At 39.4% G+C, this 20,018-nt stretch overlaps 1 protein-coding gene and 1 pseudogene across 4 annotated transcripts in view; both read left to right on the top strand.

Moving 5' to 3' along the window:
- Positions 1-19,435, top strand: part of HPS5 (HPS5 biogenesis of lysosomal organelles complex 2 subunit 2) — a 38,712-nt gene extending 19,277 nt beyond the window's left edge. For all 4 annotated transcript variants that reach the window (XM_019714946.3, XM_019714945.3, XM_074336104.2 and 1 more), the window contains 14 exons: positions 1,296-1,474; positions 1,931-2,089; positions 2,659-2,845; positions 3,484-3,607; positions 5,120-5,269; positions 6,420-6,497; positions 6,795-7,372; positions 9,823-9,943; positions 10,159-10,314; positions 11,873-11,992; positions 13,106-13,219; positions 14,616-14,722; positions 16,892-17,162; positions 18,607-19,435. In XM_019714946.3, the coding sequence (XP_019570505.3) occupies positions 1,296-1,474; positions 1,931-2,089; positions 2,659-2,845; positions 3,484-3,607; positions 5,120-5,269; positions 6,420-6,497; positions 6,795-7,372; positions 9,823-9,943; positions 10,159-10,314; positions 11,873-11,992; positions 13,106-13,219; positions 14,616-14,722; positions 16,892-17,162; positions 18,607-18,667 (2,405 nt within the window). In that variant the 3' untranslated portion in view covers positions 18,668-19,435. The remainder of the gene's footprint in view (positions 1-1,295; positions 1,475-1,930; positions 2,090-2,658; positions 2,846-3,483; positions 3,608-5,119; positions 5,270-6,419; positions 6,498-6,794; positions 7,373-9,822; positions 9,944-10,158; positions 10,315-11,872; positions 11,993-13,105; positions 13,220-14,615; positions 14,723-16,891; positions 17,163-18,606) is intronic.
- Positions 10,851-11,552, top strand: LOC109436408 (actin-related protein 2/3 complex subunit 3 pseudogene; annotated as a pseudogene).
- Positions 19,436-20,018: the final 583 nt, after the last annotated feature.

Here is a 20,018-nt window from a genome sequence, read left to right as displayed (position 1 = left end):
AACTCCTGTTTTGTGTCTCAGTAGTTTGGGTTTCAAAAAGTCCTTGTGAGAACAGTAGACATTGTAGATAGCTGAGACAGAAAAATCAATCTGTATTCTTTATTTAAAAAGTTATTTCTTTTTTCAGTTACAGTTGACATTCAATATTATTTTATATTAGTTTCAGGTGTATAGCATAGTGGTTAGACATTTATATAATTTATTCAGTGATTCCCCCTGATTAATTAGTCTAGTACCCACCTGGCTCTATACATAGTTATTGCAACATTATTGACTGTATTGTCTGTGCTGTAATCTTTATTCTTTTGATTAAAACCAGAAATGGAAGAAATCTAGCTTTTTTAGCATTGCTGTTCGGAGAGTGTATCTTGACTTTTGCATCATTTTCAACGTTGTAAAAATATAAAAAGAAAGAAATCATTACTTACCAATCTGATCAACATTGATTTTTTGTGGGCTAAGTACCCTAAGGGAGTCCCATGAAAACTAGTTTTTTTTTTTTTTTAATTGACATATACATTGTATAAGTTTAAGTTTGTACAATGTTTTGATTTGAGACATTTGTATATTGCAGTAAGATTATAACCTTTTGTGATGAGAATGTTTAAGTCTCATCTCTTAACAGCTGTGAAACGTATAACAGCCGTTGCTGACTGATCATCATGCTGTGCGTTAGATCCCTAGAATGTTTGCATTTTCTAACTGCGTGTGCGCCCTCTGACCAGTATCTCCCCGTTCCCCGCACCCCCAGCCCCTGGAAACCACCACTCTACTGTTTCTGCGAGTTTGACTTTTTAAGTGATATAAAAACTAGTGATACAACAATCTAGTGACAGTGACATGAAAAGTAGTTGTTAAAGCCCTTGCATGATGTTCTACCTGTAAGTCGTCCATGATCTATTTTTCCATGAACTGTTTGTTGATTCAAATACTATGTTGAAATCCATTCATTGACATCAGATTGTAACTCTGAACCGTTACAGCCTGTCTTCTAATGTAGAGTACCCTCTTTTAAAGTCCCAATTCCTTTTCATAGAACATAGCATTTTAAACATAGGATTTTAGATGAGAGATGTGTTTCTTTCTCTGTATCTTTATTATTGTTCTTTGTAGAATGGTGTCTAAAATATGATTTCTTCACTGAAATGCAAGTATAAAAATAGAGATGAAATTTAATCCAGCCAAACCTATATATAAAAAGTGAATTTATTAGAATAATTTCAGCCCTTGCAAAAAATGAAAAAGGAATATTTGGTTAAAAATCCTGTGTGTGTTCACCCCTGTGGTTTTTGTAGATATTCAGGATGTGGCAGTCTGCAAGAATGAGCTGTTCTGTTTGCACCAAAATGGGAAAATCTCACACCTTTCCCTAGTATCTGTGGAACGCTGTGTGGAACGCCTGCTAAGGAGAGGCCTGTGGACCCTGGCTGCTCACACTTTATGTCTTTTCCAAAATTCTGTCATTGCCAGCAGAGTGAGTCAGAAAGCTTGCATGTTCATTGGGGTTGTTAAAACCATCGTAGCTTGCCAAGGTTGTGTTACAGAGTTGCTTGGCTTTTATTAGCCCTTTCTATGTGACCTACAGATAAAGCAGCCGTAAATTCCCAAAGGAAGCATGAAAATCTAGGGGTGGGTGGAGGGTAAGAAAAAGGGTATACTTTCCATTAAAAAAAAAATGTATCAGATTTATCTGCAAATTTATTTGAATTTCAGGCCTTGTTTTAAGGAGGATAATTGTGCATACAACTCCTAATTAAACTCTTAATTGCTAAGATATTCTCGTTAAGTCTTTCACTAGATTGTTAAGCCTTTTAAAGGCACTTCTGAGGTTTTATGTTCTGTGTTAGGGCTCTTTCAATATATCGGCTATTTGAATCTAGACTTAGATGCAAATAGGCTATTCTGTTGAGTTTCTACATCCTTTTATTAGGGAAGAAAATCTTTGACTGTAGATAAATTGGAGCATTTGAAATCGCAGCTGGATCTCACAACCTCTAGTGATCTGATTTCTCAACTGGAAGAATTGATCTTAAAATTTGAACCTTTGGATTCAGCTTGTAGCAGTAGAAGAAGCTCCATTTCCTCACATGTAGGTATTCTCATTTTTAAGAGAATTTACTATACGGTAAGATTTTTCTACCTTAGGTTGTACTCACTCACCTGTAGGATCCCCAGATGTCTCTTCCTTTCCCTATAGTAAATTTGGGGGATTGGTCAAGAGGGGGCTTTCTTTCATCTGTTGAATGGCCCTATCAAGCCTCCATTTAGGTGAGTCTCGGAGCCACATTTTGTTTTGTCACTGTTTATTATGTTCTGTTCACAAATATACCTCATATGACCTCCAGGACAAGTTAAGTTGCTCCTAATACGTGATTTCAGATCCTTCATGCTAATTTGAGTTGCAGTGCAGCTCAGGATTGTCTCTTAATTCCCATTGTCACTGGCAGACAAGCTAGAGAAATGGCAGCGTGATGCCACTAGCACATAAGAGCGACTTAGCTGCCAGGAGCCGAGACCTTGCTCACCAGTTTGTCCTAATAAGCCATAATTATCATTATTGACTTGCTACTTTTACTGTTGGTTTTTCTCTTAAAAAGCTATATTGTGTTATAAAGGAAAGTTTTACTTCGATTTTTTTGGAATTCTTTTTATTTTTAGGAAAGTTTCAGCATCTTGGACTCCGGTATTTATCGTATCATTAGTAGTAGAAGAGGCAGTCAGTCAGATGGAGACTCTTGTTCCCTTCACAGCCAGACCCTCTCAGAAGATGAGAGACTTAAAGAATTCACGTCACATCTGGAAGACGACCAACCTGATCAGTGTTGCAGCTCACACGGAAATGAAGGTAATGAGTGCATCTTATGTTGATTGCAGATGTGAAGCAATATTTTCTGTGAATTCTGTTTGCCAGAATTATCTCGTGTATAGAATTTTCTATAAGGTGTTAATAATTTTTATGTTGATAGACTTTCTATCCAGACCTATAGATCTGCTTACCCTCATGTTTAGGATAGTATTGGTAAAGTACCTAGTTTTACTCATGTGTCAAAATGCTGGAAAGTTTAAGAAAGGAGGTCATTAACCAAAAAGAGTGGGACCATTTATTCTGACTAACCAAATTATTTTCCATCAGGAATGAAAACATTCCTACAGTTTGGGGGCCATGGCTTTCCCTTTTGATGTTCAAGCCTTCCTGTGACTGAACTGTTGAGAAGAGATTAATAGAGACCCTAAACTTCCTTTTTGACTTATGGGGATTCAGGGTTAGTAGGAAAATGAAGGTACCCGCCTGAGTGTTTTATATGTGGACCATCCCGTGCATCTTGTAAACCTGTGTTCTGCTCATTTGTATCTGGGTCAGTTGTGATTTTGCTGCTGAATCTTTCATTTCGTTTGGTTTATTTAATTTAGAATTTCTTTAAAGATTAAAAACTCCCATGTGATTAGATTTTGTTTTTCCCTCCCCCCGATTCCATTCATCAGACAGTGTTTCTCATGGTCCAGTGACGTTTGAGACAGATAAGAGTGAAACTTTTCTCCCCTTCGGCATTCCATTATCATTTCGCTCTCCATCTCCTCTTGTGTCTCTTCAGGCTGTCAAGGACAGGTAAACTAATTAGTCTTGTCATTTAATCCCATTTCTGGTTTTACTTCATTTGTCACCTTAGGTACTTTTGTGCTAAGAATGGAAATGACATTTTAAATGGGGGAAAAAAGTCTCTAGGTTATTTCTCATAACACCTGTTATACGGAGCTCTTAACTTCTGATTTACCTGTGGGGGAGTTTAGCTTCCCTCTTTGAGTAGATATTTGAATTCTTATACATGTGTTTTTTTGTTTGTTTGTTTTTTCAGAAATGTCTATTCAAATCCTTGCTTATTTTCTTTTTTTTTTTTTTAAGATTTTATTGGGGAAGGGGAACAGGACTTTATTGGGGAACAGTGTGTACTTCCAGGATTTTTTCCAAGTCAAGTTGTTGTCCTTTCAGTCTTAGTTGTGGAGGTGCCATTCAGCTTCAAGTTGTGGTCCTTTCAGTCTTAGTTGTGGGGGGCGCAGCTCAGGTCCAGGTCCAGTTGCCGTTGCTAGTTGCAGGGGGCACAGCCCACCATCCCTTGCGGGAGTTGAACCTGCAACCTTGAGGTTGAGAGGACGCACTCCAACCAACTGAGCCATCCAGGAGCTCAGTGGCAGCTCAGCTCAAGGTGCCCTGTTCAATCTTAGTTGCAGGGGGCGCTGCCCACCATCTCTTGCAGGACTCGAGGAATTGAACTGGCAACCTTGTGGTTGAGAGCCCGCGCTCCAACCAACTGAGCCATCTGGGAGGCAGCTCAGCTCAAGGTGCCGTGTTCAATCTTAGTTGCAGGGCGCGGAGTCCACCATCCCTTGCGGCCCATGTGGGAATCGAACCGGCAGCCTTCGGAGTTAGGAGCATGGAGCTCTAACCGCCTGAGCCACCTGGCCGGCCCCATTTTTGTTTTTGTTTTTTTAACCCACAGATAGAGCAAAAGTTTAAAAATCGCATTTTGTTCTCATCCCTGATAGGAACAGTTTCCATATATCATTAATCATTTCTTGATCTTTTCTCAGTTTGGGCTCAGAATTGGAGACTTCAGAAGTCTTTCTAGCTACTCCATGGGACTAGGATTGGCATTTGAGTTTCAGAGAGAACACTTTATACAGCTATTTAACTGCTTATCTGAGTCTCACTGGATACAAATTTTGCTTATTAAGAAGGATATGTTGTGACTAGTGGGCAGCTGCGTTTCATGAAGAAATTCTGTTCTCTGGCCAGATTAGGGCAGGTGTCACATGGCCTTCTTTGCCTAAGTTGACAGAAACATTGCAGACACAAATTGGAGTTAAAGACCTTTTCTTTAGCACTGAATCAAGGCAGTTTAGTAAATGAATTGAATCCTTATTATAATGTAAATTTCAAGTGGTCCTTATGCTAAATACGTTGTTGATGAGGGAAGTAGTTATAAACAGAGTTTTTCTTTTTATTAAGTCCAAGTTCCCTTCCTAGGACTAATAGGAACAGAGATAACTCAGGTACTGACTTTTTCTTTCTTGGCAGTAATGAGATTTTTTTTCATATTTGTTTTTGGTGTTTGACTTCCAGTGTTTCTAGTTTTGTGCGTAAAACTACTGAGAAGATTGGCACCCTTCATACAAGCCCTGATCTGAAAGTGAGAGCAGAACCTAGGGGTGATGAGCAGTCATGTGAAGAAGATGTGAATCCAGTCACCTGCCCAAAGGAGGAAGACACTGAGTAAGCCCTTGCATGTAAATCTGTAAAGTCTCAGGGAGTCAGCCATCAGTTTGAAGAAAGCCATAGACTGTTCTATTGGAGAAGACACGTATGACCTTGTTCATTGTTGATTGTTTGTGTAGCTCATAAAAATTGTGAATACCACGAAGTAAATGTACGAAGATTACATCTACCCATAGCAAGTCTGTTCAGACAGAGTTTTAATTAGTACCTCTTCCATCTGTCTCTGGACAACCTCCCTCCCCTTCAAATCTCTAAACTTCTGGGATGTTGGGGAAGGAGTATTAGATTAAGATGATCAAGGATGTAGGCCTGCTTCTGCCTAACAAGTGACTTTGGGTAAGTCACTCATGTTCTCTGGCTTGTAAGGTGAGAGCACTGGCATTGATGTCTTGCCTTGTACCTTATGATGTGGTGGTGACATGTTCCTGATGCAGCAGAATTGCAGCAGAGCCCGTGGCGTGGCCCCGTGCCTTCTCCATCTAGTCTCTGCCTTACCTCCTAGTTCAGGGGCTCTGAGCATTAGAGGCAAGCAAGCTCAGCACTCATTCAGGAATTGAGAGAGAGACCCACAGGTCCAGTCCATCTAGGTAGTCAAATGAAATAGAAGGTGTGTTATCCTCAGAATAGCTTAGTGAGTCCATATGTTTATAGTACAGGTATTGCTATGGCATTTAAGGCAGACTCAGTCTGGCCGTAGCCCACCTTTCCAGCCTCATTTTCAACGACATCCTTCTAAACACTCTAAGTTCCAGTCCTGTCCGAACTCAGGGTGTGTACGCCTCCACTCCCTTTCTTCATGCCATGTCTGCCACCTGCAGTATTTCCCCTCCACTTTTCCTAACACAAATATTACCTCCTCAGGAAAGCTTCCGTTGATTGCTAAGCCAGAACAGTCATTCCTTTTTCTGTGCTTTCACAGCACAATGCTTGTGCAACTCTTTAACGTTTGTTTTATTCTCTCTTATATTATAGTTAGGTGTTTGCACGTCTTGCTTTTTGACTTGAACTTAGTCACCTCGTACAGTTTTGTATACTCATCAGTTTATCTCATGTGGCATTCAGGACAATACCTGCCACTTAGTAAGCACTTAGAAACATTTGTCTGAGGAAGCTCTAATCCCCTGTAACTCTTTTCACACTTTTTTAGAGTAAAAAAAGAAGTAAATAGTCAACCTCCTAAAGAAGATAAGTTCCAAGAGCTTAAAATAGCAACGACAGAAGCAATGTGAGTGTTCATGAATGAGGAACTTTTACAGTGGCTGGGGATGACTTTTTGGGGGCGTCAGTGGTGGTCCTGAGACATTGTGGGGCAGAAGTCGCCTCATTTGGAATTGAAATTCAAGAATTAGTGTAAAGTTAATGTTCTCTGTACTGTCATCTTGCTGAGATAATTGTAAAGAATTAAAAAGTAACACTTATGCCAGATGAGTATGTTGTATTCATTAGGTTTATTTAGCATGAAATAAGTTGTTTCAATGAAAACACCTGAAACGAAAATTTCCTAATTGTTTGTCTTGTGTAGGACCAAGCTACAGGACCCACTGGTGTTATTTGAACCCAAGTCTCTGAGATTGATCTTACAGGAGTGGCTTTCACAGTTAGACAAAACTTTTGCCGTGAAGGACTTTTCAGGCGTTTCAGATGCTGGCACTGCATCCAGTCCATCGAACCAGGATGTGCTGTTGCTTGATGAGTCAAAAAAGGGAATATTAGACGAAGATAATGAAAAAGAAAAAAGAAGCTCTTTAGGCAATGAAGAAACTGTTGATCAAACAGCATGTGAATCTGTAAATAGTGTGAGGGAGCCCTCGGATGACCTTTTTCGAGTATGTTCTCCGTGCCACATAGCAAATGGTCTCCAGAAGGACCTGGCTGAACTGACAACGTTGTGTTTGGAATTGAATGTATTGAATTCTGAGGTCAAAAGCACAAATGGGCACGTGGACCACACTTTGCAACAGTGCTCTCCTGAAATTCTGGCTTGTCAATTCCTAAAAAAGTACTTTTTTCTCCTGGACTTGAAGAGAGCAAAGGAGAGTATCAAGCTTAGTTACAGTAACAGTCCTTGTGTTTGGGATACTTTTATTGAAGGATTGAAAGGTAATAAACAGATTGCCTTGCCAAAGATAGAAATTGGTATACAGCATGTTGGCATTTTTGAGTTTAAAAAATAAGAATTAAGTAGAAGATTATCTCTGTTCTTGTCAACCTCCATTCTGTTTTCCACTCAATTTAATTCTTAATAGTTCTTCAAACATTGGTTTAATTTGCACCTGTGTTGTAAGAGATTTGTTTTCTTTCTCTCAATCGTACTCAGAAAATGACATAGCAGTGTTGGAGAAGTTGGGGTTAAAGTAAGATTTTTATAAATGCAGATATATAAAAACAAGAAAATCCCTGATATAACTTACTAATATGGAAGTTGTATGTGCCATTTATTGAGTACTTATTGTGTGCCAGATACTGTGCTAAACACTTTTCAAGCATTGTCTCATTTTATCCTTACCACAGTTTTCAGAGTAGGTGGTGTTATTCCATTTAATACGTGAGGAAACTGAGACACAGAGATTATAAAAGTTAAGTAGGCTGAAGTGCTGTAATAGATATCTCATAAAATATTAACTGAGATATAATAGAAGTTTATTTCTTGTTCATATACCAATCCAGGACAGATGTTTTAGGTTAGTGGGCAGCTCTTTTCCGTGTGGTAATCCAGAGTTCCAAGTTCCTTCCATTTTTTGAGCTCTGTCCTCCTTTGGGCTTGTAGTTGAGATTGGGTTGCTATGTCCCAGGGAAAGCTCATGGAAGGTGCAAACATGCTCTCTTCTAGGTCTGGCCTGGTAGTAGCTTCTGTTCACATTTCACTGGTAAGAATTCTACCATATGGCACCATTTACCTGCAAAGGAGACAGGGAAATGCAACCCATCCACGTATCTAGAACAAAGAGAACGGATATGGGTAAAGAGCTTGCATGTCTGCCTCAGAGAATTTGGTTGCCAGCCAGCAGTCTCGACTTCACACCTGACTGAAGGGCACACTATTTGTCATAATCTTATAGAAACCAGCTCGCCAGCTTCTATAATCTTATAGAAACCAACTCCAGCGACCAGGCCTGTCCTTTCTACTGCAGAGGTCCAGGTTTTTGAAGAGGCACATTTTCTTAATTCAGCATTCTGCTTGAATAAAAGATGCCACGTTTCTAATAATTGATTTAGACTTTAAGCAAACTTTTCATTCATTACCAAAAATGAATACTCACAAATAGAGATATATTTTTACATTACTGACTTAAAGATCTTTACATTTTCTAGAAAATGGATCTACACTTATGCTTCCATTCACGTTTAGCACTTAAAAGCAGAAGAAAGATTTCAATTTCTTTTTCTGAGTTGAGGTTGACTGTCTTTATGTGAAATAAAAGTTATGTCTCTTCAAATACATTCAGGTGTTTGACATTAGTACTGGAAATTTGTTATATCTTTTTCTATTATGTGGTCATACCCAGCTTTTATCACAGGAAAATAACAGAAAAGTCTCCATCAGCTTTGATTGGTTGTTAACTGATTATCAGAGCTGGCTAGAGCAAGTGTGATGGGCAGTTTGAGATGATGCAGCCATTTGCTTGAATTTTGGGGTTAAGTTCGGTTTAGCTTCCACCCAATCAAAGCTTGCCCTCACTTCTCCAGCTCTAAATGATGGCCTTCTCCTCTGAATTCATTTAAATAACTGCCTGACACAATCAAATAGGAAATAATGAAACTGGGAAAAAATGATTTTTTTTTTAGACAGATCAGAAATTGACGGTTGGCTTTTTAAAAATGGTCTGTTGAACAGGCTCCACACTTCAATGATGTTGTAATTATAGAAAATAGCTCTTGGAAATGTTCTTTGGAATTTGTCTTTGAAGCCAGTTGAAAACTATTTGAAAAATCTCATTTTACCTTAAATTCGTGTGAGTGAGTGTGTGTGTGTGTGTGTGTGTGTGTGTGTGTGTGTGTGTGTTTAACTACAAGTAGTTTTAACTAGATCATTTTTCATTTTATTTACCACACTTGGCTTTAAATGACTTGCTATTCCCAGAAGTTAAATCTTCCGTCAGAGGAAGATTTGCTGTAACTGATGATTTAAAAAAAACAACAACAGGTCAAATATTTTAAAATTAATTAAATTTAATTAACTTATTTTGTTCCAAAAGATGGAGTAGGGGCACTACTTCTAGGGAAAAAAACCTAAGGAATTGGGCATTATGGTAGCTATATAATTTTACACACACACGTATATGTATATCCCTTTTTCAAGGGTAATTAGTCGCTTATATATTGGTTATCTGTTCTTGTTTAAATCTTTCAATATACTTTGCCTCCCAATTTGACACTAAGGTAGCAATTGTATCTTGTTCTTTTTAGTCTCCGATAATGTTTAAATAATGTTTAACCAACGTTAGGCCTTGCCACACTGTAGGTACATGACTAATGATTATTGAATGTGTTCATGAATTGAATATTTACAGCTCTGAGATGAAGGGAAAAGGGTGTTCTTTATCTTTCAGAAATGGCAAGTTCCAATCCTACTTATATGGAGATGGAAGAAGGAGATCTACCAACAAGATTAAAGTTAGTGGATGACTCGGTCCCTTTTGACAGTCCTTTATTGATTGCTTATGCTACCCAGTAAGTTGTCCTATATGTTGTTTATATGAACTAAAGCACATGCGTTTTTTGTTGTTGTTGTTTTTTTGGTCTTAATCTCTAAAGTTTTACTCAGTTGCATGTTGTTCCACTTTTTGTTAGTATATTTTTGTTTCTAATAAGTACTTAGATAATGTAACTAAGTTATATCATCTCATAGAAGTTGGAGACTTAATATGTTTTGTTTTTAAATGCAGATTATATGAGAAGTTTGGGGAATCTGCCCTTCGATCTTTAATCAAGTTTTACCCATCCATTTCACCTTCGGATGTCATGCAACTTTGTCATCTTCACCCTGCTCAGTTTTTGGCCTATTTAGACAGTCTGGTGAAGTCAAGGCCTGAAGATCAACGGTGAGAAGGCGAGAATAGTTGCAGACTTTCCTTTCTTTTGATAGGACATTGTTTCTCTTGTATAAGCAGTTGTAGCATTTTTATTATCAACTGCCATCTACTGTGGAAGAGGAGGATTTGGGCAGTCATGTACCATTCTTTCATAGTTCCCAGTACACACATAAATGTGCACGTACCACGCTTCTCTTGCCTTCTTCCTTTTTTCCATCTCAGGGATTCTCGGATCATCAGTGTAAAGTTAAACCCCTGCCTCAGGGCCTAGGCTAAGACAGATCAGCCTCCTTGTTGTCTCTGCCAGTGAATGGAAATATTGCTATGTTTTTACTGATGATATTCCAGCCTTTGGTGGGTGGATCTCAGTTTCAACTCTTTGACTCTTTTTAGGCTGAAGCCTCATTTCCTGTCTCCATGTGGCCCCTGGTTAATTGAGACTGGCAACCCCTCCACCCCTCTTTCTTCCTTTGATTGATTCTCATTTGACATCCTGGCTTTTATTTCTCTCTTTATTTTTGGCCCTTGTATTTTCCTTAATATCTTGGGGCTCAACTGTTCATTTAAAAGGCTGTTAGGGTTGAAACTCGGGGGCCGCCAAGATGCCAGCTTACCACTCTTCTCTCATGGACCCAGACACCAAGCTGATTGGAAACATGGCACTGTTGCCTATCAGAAGTCAGTTCAAAGGACCCGCCCCTAGAGAGACAAAAGATACAGATATTGTTGATGAAGCGATCTGTTACTTCAAGGCCAATGTCTTCTTCAAAAACTATGAAATTAAGAATGAAGCTGATAGGACCTTGATATATATAACTCTCTACATTTCTGAGTGTCTAAAGAAACTCCAAAAGTGCAATTCCAAAAGCCAAGGCGAGAAAGAAATGTATATGTTGGGAATCACTAATTTTCCCATCCCCGGAGAGCCTGGTTTTCCACTTAACGCAATTTATGCCAAACCTGCAAATAAACAGGAAGATGAAGTGATGAGGGCCTATTTACAGCAGCTAAGGCAAGAGACTGGGCTGAGAGTGTGTGAGAAAGTTTTTGACCCTCAGAATGATAAACCCAGCAAGTGGTGGACTTGCTTTGTGAAGAGACAATTCATGAACAAGAGTCTTTCAGGACCTGGACAGTAAAGGGAGCCTGGGCAGACACTGTTTCCGCAGCTATGGGCAGCATTTTACAGCAAGACGTACACAGTTCTTTGCCTTTATTTCATAAAGTTTTATACAGAAGAGAGAAGAGAGCATGTCTTTACTTGAAAAGCTCTTTATCGAGAATTTGGGTGTGTGTGGGGGAGAATGAGTTCTCTCGAAGGGTGATTTGAAGTGTTCTGCAGTAGTAAGCAGTGCTTAATAAGTAAGAATAAAGAAATTTCTAACAACAACAACAAAAAAAAGGCTGTTAGATTTTTCACCAGCTTTTCCAGACATTAGTAGCTGAAGGGTTTTCAGGTTATTTTATTCACTCTATTGATCCCTCAAAAACATCTTCACATCCCCACATTTTATGTTTCCTTTCTCAGCACGAAGATTGGTGATTTTTCTCTCCTGCTTTCTCATAGGCCGTCTTTCCTCGAGTCCCTTCTACAACCAGAGTCTTTAAGATTGGATTGGCTGCTGTTAGCCGTGTCCCACAGTGCTCCCCCAAGCACAACCACTATGGACGATGAAGGAAACCCCAGGTACAGAAGAAGCCTTCTTCCTAAGCTCTGATGTTCCTCTGGAATAGAACGGGTGTATTCACTTAAATCATTCTGGGCTCACTGTAGGAACAACTGTGGAAGAGACTGACCATGTCATAATAGTATTGAGACTGAGCTGCTTAGTGTTTCTGAACATTTTTTTGATCCTATAAGAATCTGATGATTTCTCTCAGAAAAATGTAAATCCATGCGAAATTTTGCACATGGTTTCAGAGAATTAAACTGACCCCCTGAAGCACTTTCATGGACCCACATTAAGAGCACTTGATGATTAATCCTGTGTTAGAGGGAGAAAATTGTGTCCTTGTGTTTGTGTTTTCTTCCTAGAAATTTCTAAACATACCTGATTTAGGATTAAAAAAAAAAGGATTCATAAAAAGTACACACTGATACTCGTATCAGAAATTTTTCTTGTGTTTTCCTCCCAGAGCTTTTTTTATTATTATTATTGAGGAATATTGGGGAACAGTGTGTTTTTCCAGGACTCATCAGCTCCAAGTCAAGTCGTTGTCCTTCAATATAGTTGCTGGGGGCACAGCCCACCATTCCATGGGGGAATTGAACCCGCAACCTTGTTGTTAAGAGCTCGTGCTCTAACCAACTGAGCCATCTGGCCGCCCCTCCAGAAGCTCAGCGGCAGCTTCATTGTCTTCAATCTAGTTGTGGAGGGCACAGCTCACTGGCCCATGTGGGAATCGAACTGGCAACCCTGTTGCTCAGAGCTTGCGCTCTAACCTATTGAGCCATCCGGCTGCCCCAGAGCAGCTTTTTAAAAGTCCCCCAAATGCCTATCTTATATGCCTAAACAAAAGGTCTGGAAGGATATACAGTGGCTATCTGAGTGATGGAATTATAGGCTTCTTTCTTTTGTTTTTGATGACCTAAAATATCTAATTTTAAAAAATAAACAGGTATTTGTTATGGGAAAAATAGCTATTTTAAATTTTTTGAAAGCTAAGTAGAAATGCTTGAAAAATATAATAATAATAATGGAACAAGTATAATTAAATTCTGTTCTTACATTAGGTGACTGATAAGCATTTTGTAGAATTTACTTCCTATCTAATGTACTGAGAGTTTTTCATTTCACAGGCCTCATTCACACTTGTTTTCCTGGGGTTACAGTCAGCTGATCCTTCATCTAATTAAACTACCTGCAGATTTTACAACCAAAGAGAAAATGACTGACATCTGCAGGTCTCATGGGTAAGTGAGAATTTTCTTAGAAGCTGAAGATTGGAAGCATTTCAGCTAATGCATTTGTAGTTCAGGGCCTGAACTGATATGCTTTATCACTTGGGAGTTCTTTTTGCTATGGAAAAGTATCCTTTTGTTTTAAGTGAACATCTTTTTCCTATTAAATTTTGTGCATATATTTTCTTTATGTAGAAGAGACTGGCACTTGGCTAATTCCTCTCTCTCCCTTCTGCTTAGTTGCTAGCCTCAGTTCTCAGGCATGCAGATAGTATTTAATTAATTAAGCGCCAGACTGTGTGATTAGAATTATAATTGCTATAGGTTTTCCAAGTGGGGACAGATCAGAGTAGGCTCAATAGAATTGCTGGTGAAGGACTCAGGGAGGAGGTGAGACTGGAGGTTAGCCCTAAAGGCTGGCTAGGATTTATATTAAAAAGGGGCCAGGAGGAGGGCAGGTCAGGTGAAAGAAACAGCAAGAAAAGGAGCATGAAAGGCTGACATTGCTTTTTAGTCATACCACATTATTAGTCAGTTATTTATTGCCTGGCTGTGTTATCTTATGGCTCCACCTGGATTATAATCTTTGGGAGATAGGGACCTATGTCTCCCTCATAATGCCCAATGCATACAGTGGTAGGTACTTGATACACATTTATTCCTTGCTAACGAGGGTTGAGACTAGCCAGGTGGTGGGTGATGAGATCATGTAGGACCTTGAAAGCTGGTCAGAAGCATTAGTTATCAGTAGAGACCCTTTAGACTTTTTGGTATGAAAATGACATGATAAAAATGAAGCTTTCTGGAGATCATTTTTGCTGTCATACATGAGAAAGGCTGGAGACAGGAAGGCCAGCTAGGAAGCTGTTGCAGTAAGTCAGGTATGACTGAATTGGTGATTAGTAGGGCAGCAAAAGGAGTGCATCCAAGGGACATTTTGAGGGAAAGTGCAGTGGGACTTCTAATACTGGGTATAACAAATGAAGGAGGGGGAAGAGTCGAGAACTTCCGTAGTTTGCATATTTGGGGAAGAAATATGCTAATTTTATATTGAACCTTACAATTTATAAAGTATATAAGTTTATATATCTCATAATTGGTGCTTGGCCTTAAATATCAGTATTTATCATGAGCTTTTATTCTTTTTTACTAAACGCTGTAGATTCGGGTTGTCTTACAGAACTTGATGATAATGGAAATATCCTACTGCACTGTCCAGTATGGTAGACACTAGCCACATGTGGCCATTGACTACTTGGAATATGGATTGGGCAGCTGAAGAACTGCCTTTTAAATTTAATTTACATTTAAATAGCCACGTGTGGTTAGCGTCTACTGTAATGGACAGTGCAGCTCCACATAAATTCACTGCCTTTTGTTCCCTTCTTCAACTTTGGTCTCTTTGAAGTTTCTGGCCTGGATATCTTACTCTCTGTTTGGAGCTGGAGAGAAGAAGAGAGGCCCTCACCAACATCGTGTATCTGGATGATATGAGCCTGATGGAAGGGGACAGTGGTATGGAAATCCCAACTGGTTACTCTTGGTTGTAGTGTTTTAGAAGTCACTCCAGACTTTTCTACAGAGAAATTTGGTGAACGTTTCGGTGATCATGTATATAACTCTAACTAGCTGTCAAGGTTGTAGGTTTGTTTGTTTGTTTGTTTGTTTGTTTTAATCTGTACCACTTGGTAATTACAAAATCATAATCAGGAATAAACTACAGGCAACTTTTCTGTTTGATGAGTGCCTGCTGTGTATTAGTCACTATACTAGGAACTGTTCCACTTGCTGTTTCAATGAAATAACAAACCATTGGGATACTTGCTGCTATTTCTAGTCTACAGAAGTTACACCTGAGGCCGAGAGGAAGGGCAGTTAGTTTCCCCAAAGTCACACAGCTGGAGAGGCTGGTGTGCAGATCCATGTTTGACTCTCTGAAGCTGGTGGTCAGGTTCTTTTCTCTGCAGCATGTTGCCTTTATACACAGCCAAGCACAGAGATCATTAAGATGAACTTAAAGTGAAGGAGCAGTCAGTCATATTTCCCTAAGTTTTCCCAAGTATTTAGATACTTTTTAATAACAATTGGTTTTTATCAATCCAACACAGATAAAATGGCAATCAGAAGGCCAGGACTTGAACACACTGATTTTTGAAGGCTGCGAGCCCATCTTTCACTCAGAGAGATGGTTTTGGTCTGTTTTATAGTGTTGCTTTGTTCATCTAGTGTAGAGATGCCAACAATAGGACATCAGGGTCCTTTGTCCAGAGGTGTGACCCAAGGTCTTTCCCAGCCCTGTTGTATGCAAAAGGGAGCGTTAGAACAGCAGAGAAGCCAGTTGGCTGATAAGGGTGAGCTTCAGATGTCACAGTTATAGCAAAAATTACTGAGATCATCTTTGTTTCAGAAGTGACAAAGAGGGCCAAGTGGTTCTGTAGGGCTAGAACTAGAGACATACATAGACTTCTGAAAAATAACCAGGATAGTTAGCATATAAATGCTTTGTATTTTTCTAGTTACAACATGATGTTTTTTATAAAAAATACAGAAAGCTCAAGAACCATAAAGAGACTATATGTCTCCTAAAGTCCTCCCTGCCCAGATAAAAGTACTCTGAATATTTCATTAATATAATAATAGCTATCTTTGCCCTTGGTGTATTAAATGGGGTCTTTCCTTGATACTCCTCTCTCCTCATAATGCATATGAGTCACTCTCAAGTATGTCGCATTTACTGCCCAACATTTATCTCATATCTACTTTCTTTTGCTCCATCGTCGCCACTCTGGTCCTTGGTACTTGCCTAGGCCTCTGCAGTAACGTCATAATTAGTCATCTGGTGTCCGTGCTTACCCACCTTTAATCCATTTTCCTCGCAGAAACCAGAATGGTTCTTTTAAACAGACATTGGACTGTGTGGCTCTCCTCCTTGAAACCCCTTACACGGAACTCAGAATAAAATTGAGATTCTTATGTTGGACCCATAAGGCCTGGCCGTATCATCTCATTCTCACTACTCACAGCTGCCTTTGTGCACTAGAGGCCTTTTTGAGTTCCCTGAATTCAAGGACATCTTCCTTATTTCCTTTTTTCAGAAATGCAGGCTGCCTTACCCTCCATTCCTGTCACTCCCCCGTCAGCTGTGTGCATATCTGGGCCACGTGCCCATGCTCTCTAAGCTTGTCTCATCTTTCGTCTGTTGCTTAAATGCCACTTTCTCATAGAGCCCTTCTCAGATCCTCCTAAAATTCGGCCATTCCCTCTAATGGTTCCTCGATGATTTCCTTTGCAGCACTTAGCACTGTTTATAAGTACAGATCAATTTATGTGTTGTCTAAGTCCCGTCTCCTTTACTCGACTGTAAGCTCCACACGAGTGCAGGGATCCTCATGTCTGACTGTTCCTCGTTGCGAACCCAGAGCCCGCAGACACTGTTCCCTGGGTAATTACTGAGAGAGCGAATCAAAGAATTCTGAAGCTAATTTTGTCTCTTCTCTGTATCACGAACTATTTCAACAAATGTTCAGAAAACAACTTGTGTTATGGTGATGAGATTATGTTCTTTAATATTTGTACGTTTGGGAGTAAACATTTTCACAAACGGTTTTGACTGTCTCCTGTATGCAGGCAGAGTGCTAAGAGCAGTCAGAGCCGACATTTCTGTGTTCCTGTGTGTTTGTGTAGGTTGGATCCCAGGGACCGTGGAGGAATGGAAGCTTCTCCTCCATCTCGTGCAGAACCAGAGCACAAAGCCAGCCCCCCTGACGTCACCAAATGGGAACTTCAGTGATGGGCCTTCCCCTATCAACGTGGAGAATGTGGCACTGCTGTTAGCAAAGGCCATGGGCCCGGATCGGGCCTGGTCACTGCTGCAGGAATGTGGTTTGACCCCTGAGCTGTCAGAGAGGTTTACCAGAACCTGCGATATCCTGAGGATTGCCGAGAAGAGGCAGAGGTAATATCTGCCTGTGGTGCCCTTGCATGCCCTCTCCATAGGCGCTTGGGGAATATGGGACCCCACAGGTTTTGAGAGGTGGACGGGACCAGTCCCAACCCCTCGCAACAGATAGGGGATGAGACTCAGTTGTTCATTCAGGTGATTACAGGAAGTGGCTAAAGGAATGTTTTATTTACAGTCATTACAAAGACACTGGATTAATGTGAAAACCCAAATCTGATGTGTACTCAGTTCCTTAAGAATATTATTGGTACCAAATAACTAGTTGTCTCAGTCAGGTTTGTCTTTTGTTTTTTGTTTTTGTCTTTTTTTTAGTTGTGGTAAAATACAGATGACAGAAAAGTCACCATTTCAACCATTTTTTAAGTGTTTGGTTCAGTAATGTTAAGTATATCCATATCATTGGGCAGCCAATTTTGAGAGCTTTTTTATGTTGTAAAACTCTCTACCCATTAAAACAACTACTCCTCTTTCCCCCTCCACCCAGCCCTTGGCAACCGCCATTCTTTCTGTCGCTATGGTTTTGCCTATTCTAAGTACCTCATTTAAGTGGAATCATTGAGTATTTGTCCTTTTGTGTCTGGCTCATTTCACTTAGCCTAATGTCCTCCAGGTTTATCTATTTTGTAGCATGTGTCAGAATTTTCTTCTTTTTAAGGCTGAGTAGTGTTCCATTGTATTTGTATAACACATTTTGTTTATCCATTCATTGGTTGATGGACACTTGGGTTGCTTCCACCTCTTGGCTATTGTGAATAGTGTTGTTATGAACATGGGTGTACAGAGGTTTCTTTGAGACCCCACTTTTAATTCTTTTGGGTATAGAGCCAGATGTGAAATCTCTGGATTATATGGTAATTTTACTTTTAATTTTTTAAGGAACTGCCATACTGTTTTCCATAGAAGCTACACCATTACATTCCCAGCAGTGCACAAGCGTTTCAATTTCTCCATATCCTTGCCAACAGTATTTTCTGTTTTTTTTGGTAATACTCATCCTTTTGGGTATGAGGTGGTATCTCATTGTGGTTTTTATTTGCAGTTCCCTAATGATGAGTGATGTTGAACATCTTTTCGTATGCTTGGCTGTTTGTGTATCATCTTTGGAGAAATACCTATTCAAATCTCTTTGCCCATTATTTAATTGCATGAACTTGTGGGTTTTTTTGTTTGTTTGTTTTGTTTTGCTGTTGTTGTATGAGTTCTTTATATATTCTGGATATTAACACTTTATCAGATATATGATTTGCAAATATTTTATGGGACAGAATGCTTTTTCATAGGCTATCTTTTTACTCTGTTGATTGTGTCTTTTGATGCACAGAGTCAGTCAAATTTTAGAATCCTCTAATTTTTTGGTGGGTTCCCCCCCCCCCCCGTTTTTTCTAAAGAATGAACTGTGAGAACTGAACTTACTTATTTCTTTTCTTTGGGATTTCAGAGCCTTGATACAAAGCATGCTTGAAAAATGTGATCGGTTTCTCTGGTCTCAGCAGGCCTAGTGGATGACAATTCAGCAGGATGTCATGACATTTTGAGAAAAACTGAATCATGCTCCTGAATCTTCTGAATGCATTTGTTACTGAAGAACAGGCACCACTTGAAAATCCTGCCACCTTATTGAGAGTACTTTGGCCAGTGTCTGTAACCTCTGCATTTCGGGCACTACCTGTGGCCTCAGTGTTTCTCAACCACAGTTGAATTTTGAAAGGAATCAGTCATTGTTTGCTGAAATGAAGTGCTCTGGAATCAGAATGTGAGTGTTAACAGCTGTGTAGTCTGATTCTGAACAACAGTGTTATTTGTCCCTCTCTAGTGGATTGGAGGAATTTTCCATTGTGACTCCCATGTAGGGAGCAGAAGTTTCTCATTCTGGTCCCATGAAGACAGATAATATAATTGACAGGAGTTGAATTCTTTTTATATCTTGTCTTGGAAAGTTGAGAAATTACTGAAATAAGACCTGGTGTGGTGGAATTAACACATAAAATAAGTGAAACACTGAAGATTCGAATGAGATATTTAAATGAAATGACCCCATATTTAAATTGAGCTATTTTAAAATATATTTTTTTTCCAGTTGTTGACATTTTCTAATCTGAACCTATATATAAGTGACCGATTCATTACTGGAAACTTTTTATCTCTAATCTTAACTAAACAGAGTGGTTCAAAGAAATCATGCACTTTGAGAAATTACTTTTTTTAAAGTCACAATAAAGAAAGGCTGAATACTAATAAAGACCGCAGCGAGTGCTTGTATTATTTAAGCCAAGTACCAGATTGCCATTTGTCAGGCTCCTGTCCACTTATGTAGCATGTTATATTAATCATAAATGTAAAATCTGATTGAAGTTTTCATTTGAATAGAATATAGACTTGAAGTTTATTGTGAGCACTTTGCAGGAAGGTGTGGAGTAGACTCAGTGTGGAGTAAGCATAGTGTTGGATACATTGAATGATTCACATTTTTCATTTATAACACATCCGGAGAACAACAGGCAGAAATTGCTGTCATACTTTCATGTGACATTTAAGTATGACGTAACCTGTTGGGTTGAAGAGATTATCAGAGAAAGGAGGCCTCACAAAGCTTCCTAGAATTTTGGAAAGTGTGGAAAACTTAACAATTCTGCTCAACAGTGTGCGATGGCGGTGGTGGTGCTGCTGTGTGTGTGGTATTTCCCCACACCAAGCGATTCTCTGACACCAGCTGAGTGTCCTGCAATTCAAATGAATTCTGACACTATCTACCTGGAGATAACATCGGATTCAATAGGTTAGTGATGTTGAACGAAAACCTTCATAGCAGAAAGCTTTTCTGAGCCATATGCTGGCCAGAAAAGGACCCGG

Source organism: Rhinolophus sinicus, chromosome 14 (assembly GCF_057876585.1).
Source record: "Rhinolophus sinicus isolate RSI-liver-muscle chromosome 14, RSI-T2T, whole genome shotgun sequence".
Lineage (NCBI taxonomy): Eukaryota > Metazoa > Chordata > Mammalia > Chiroptera > Rhinolophidae > Rhinolophus > Rhinolophus sinicus.
Note: the sequence above shows the minus strand (reverse complement) of the source record. Positions and strands in the feature narration are given on the sequence as shown.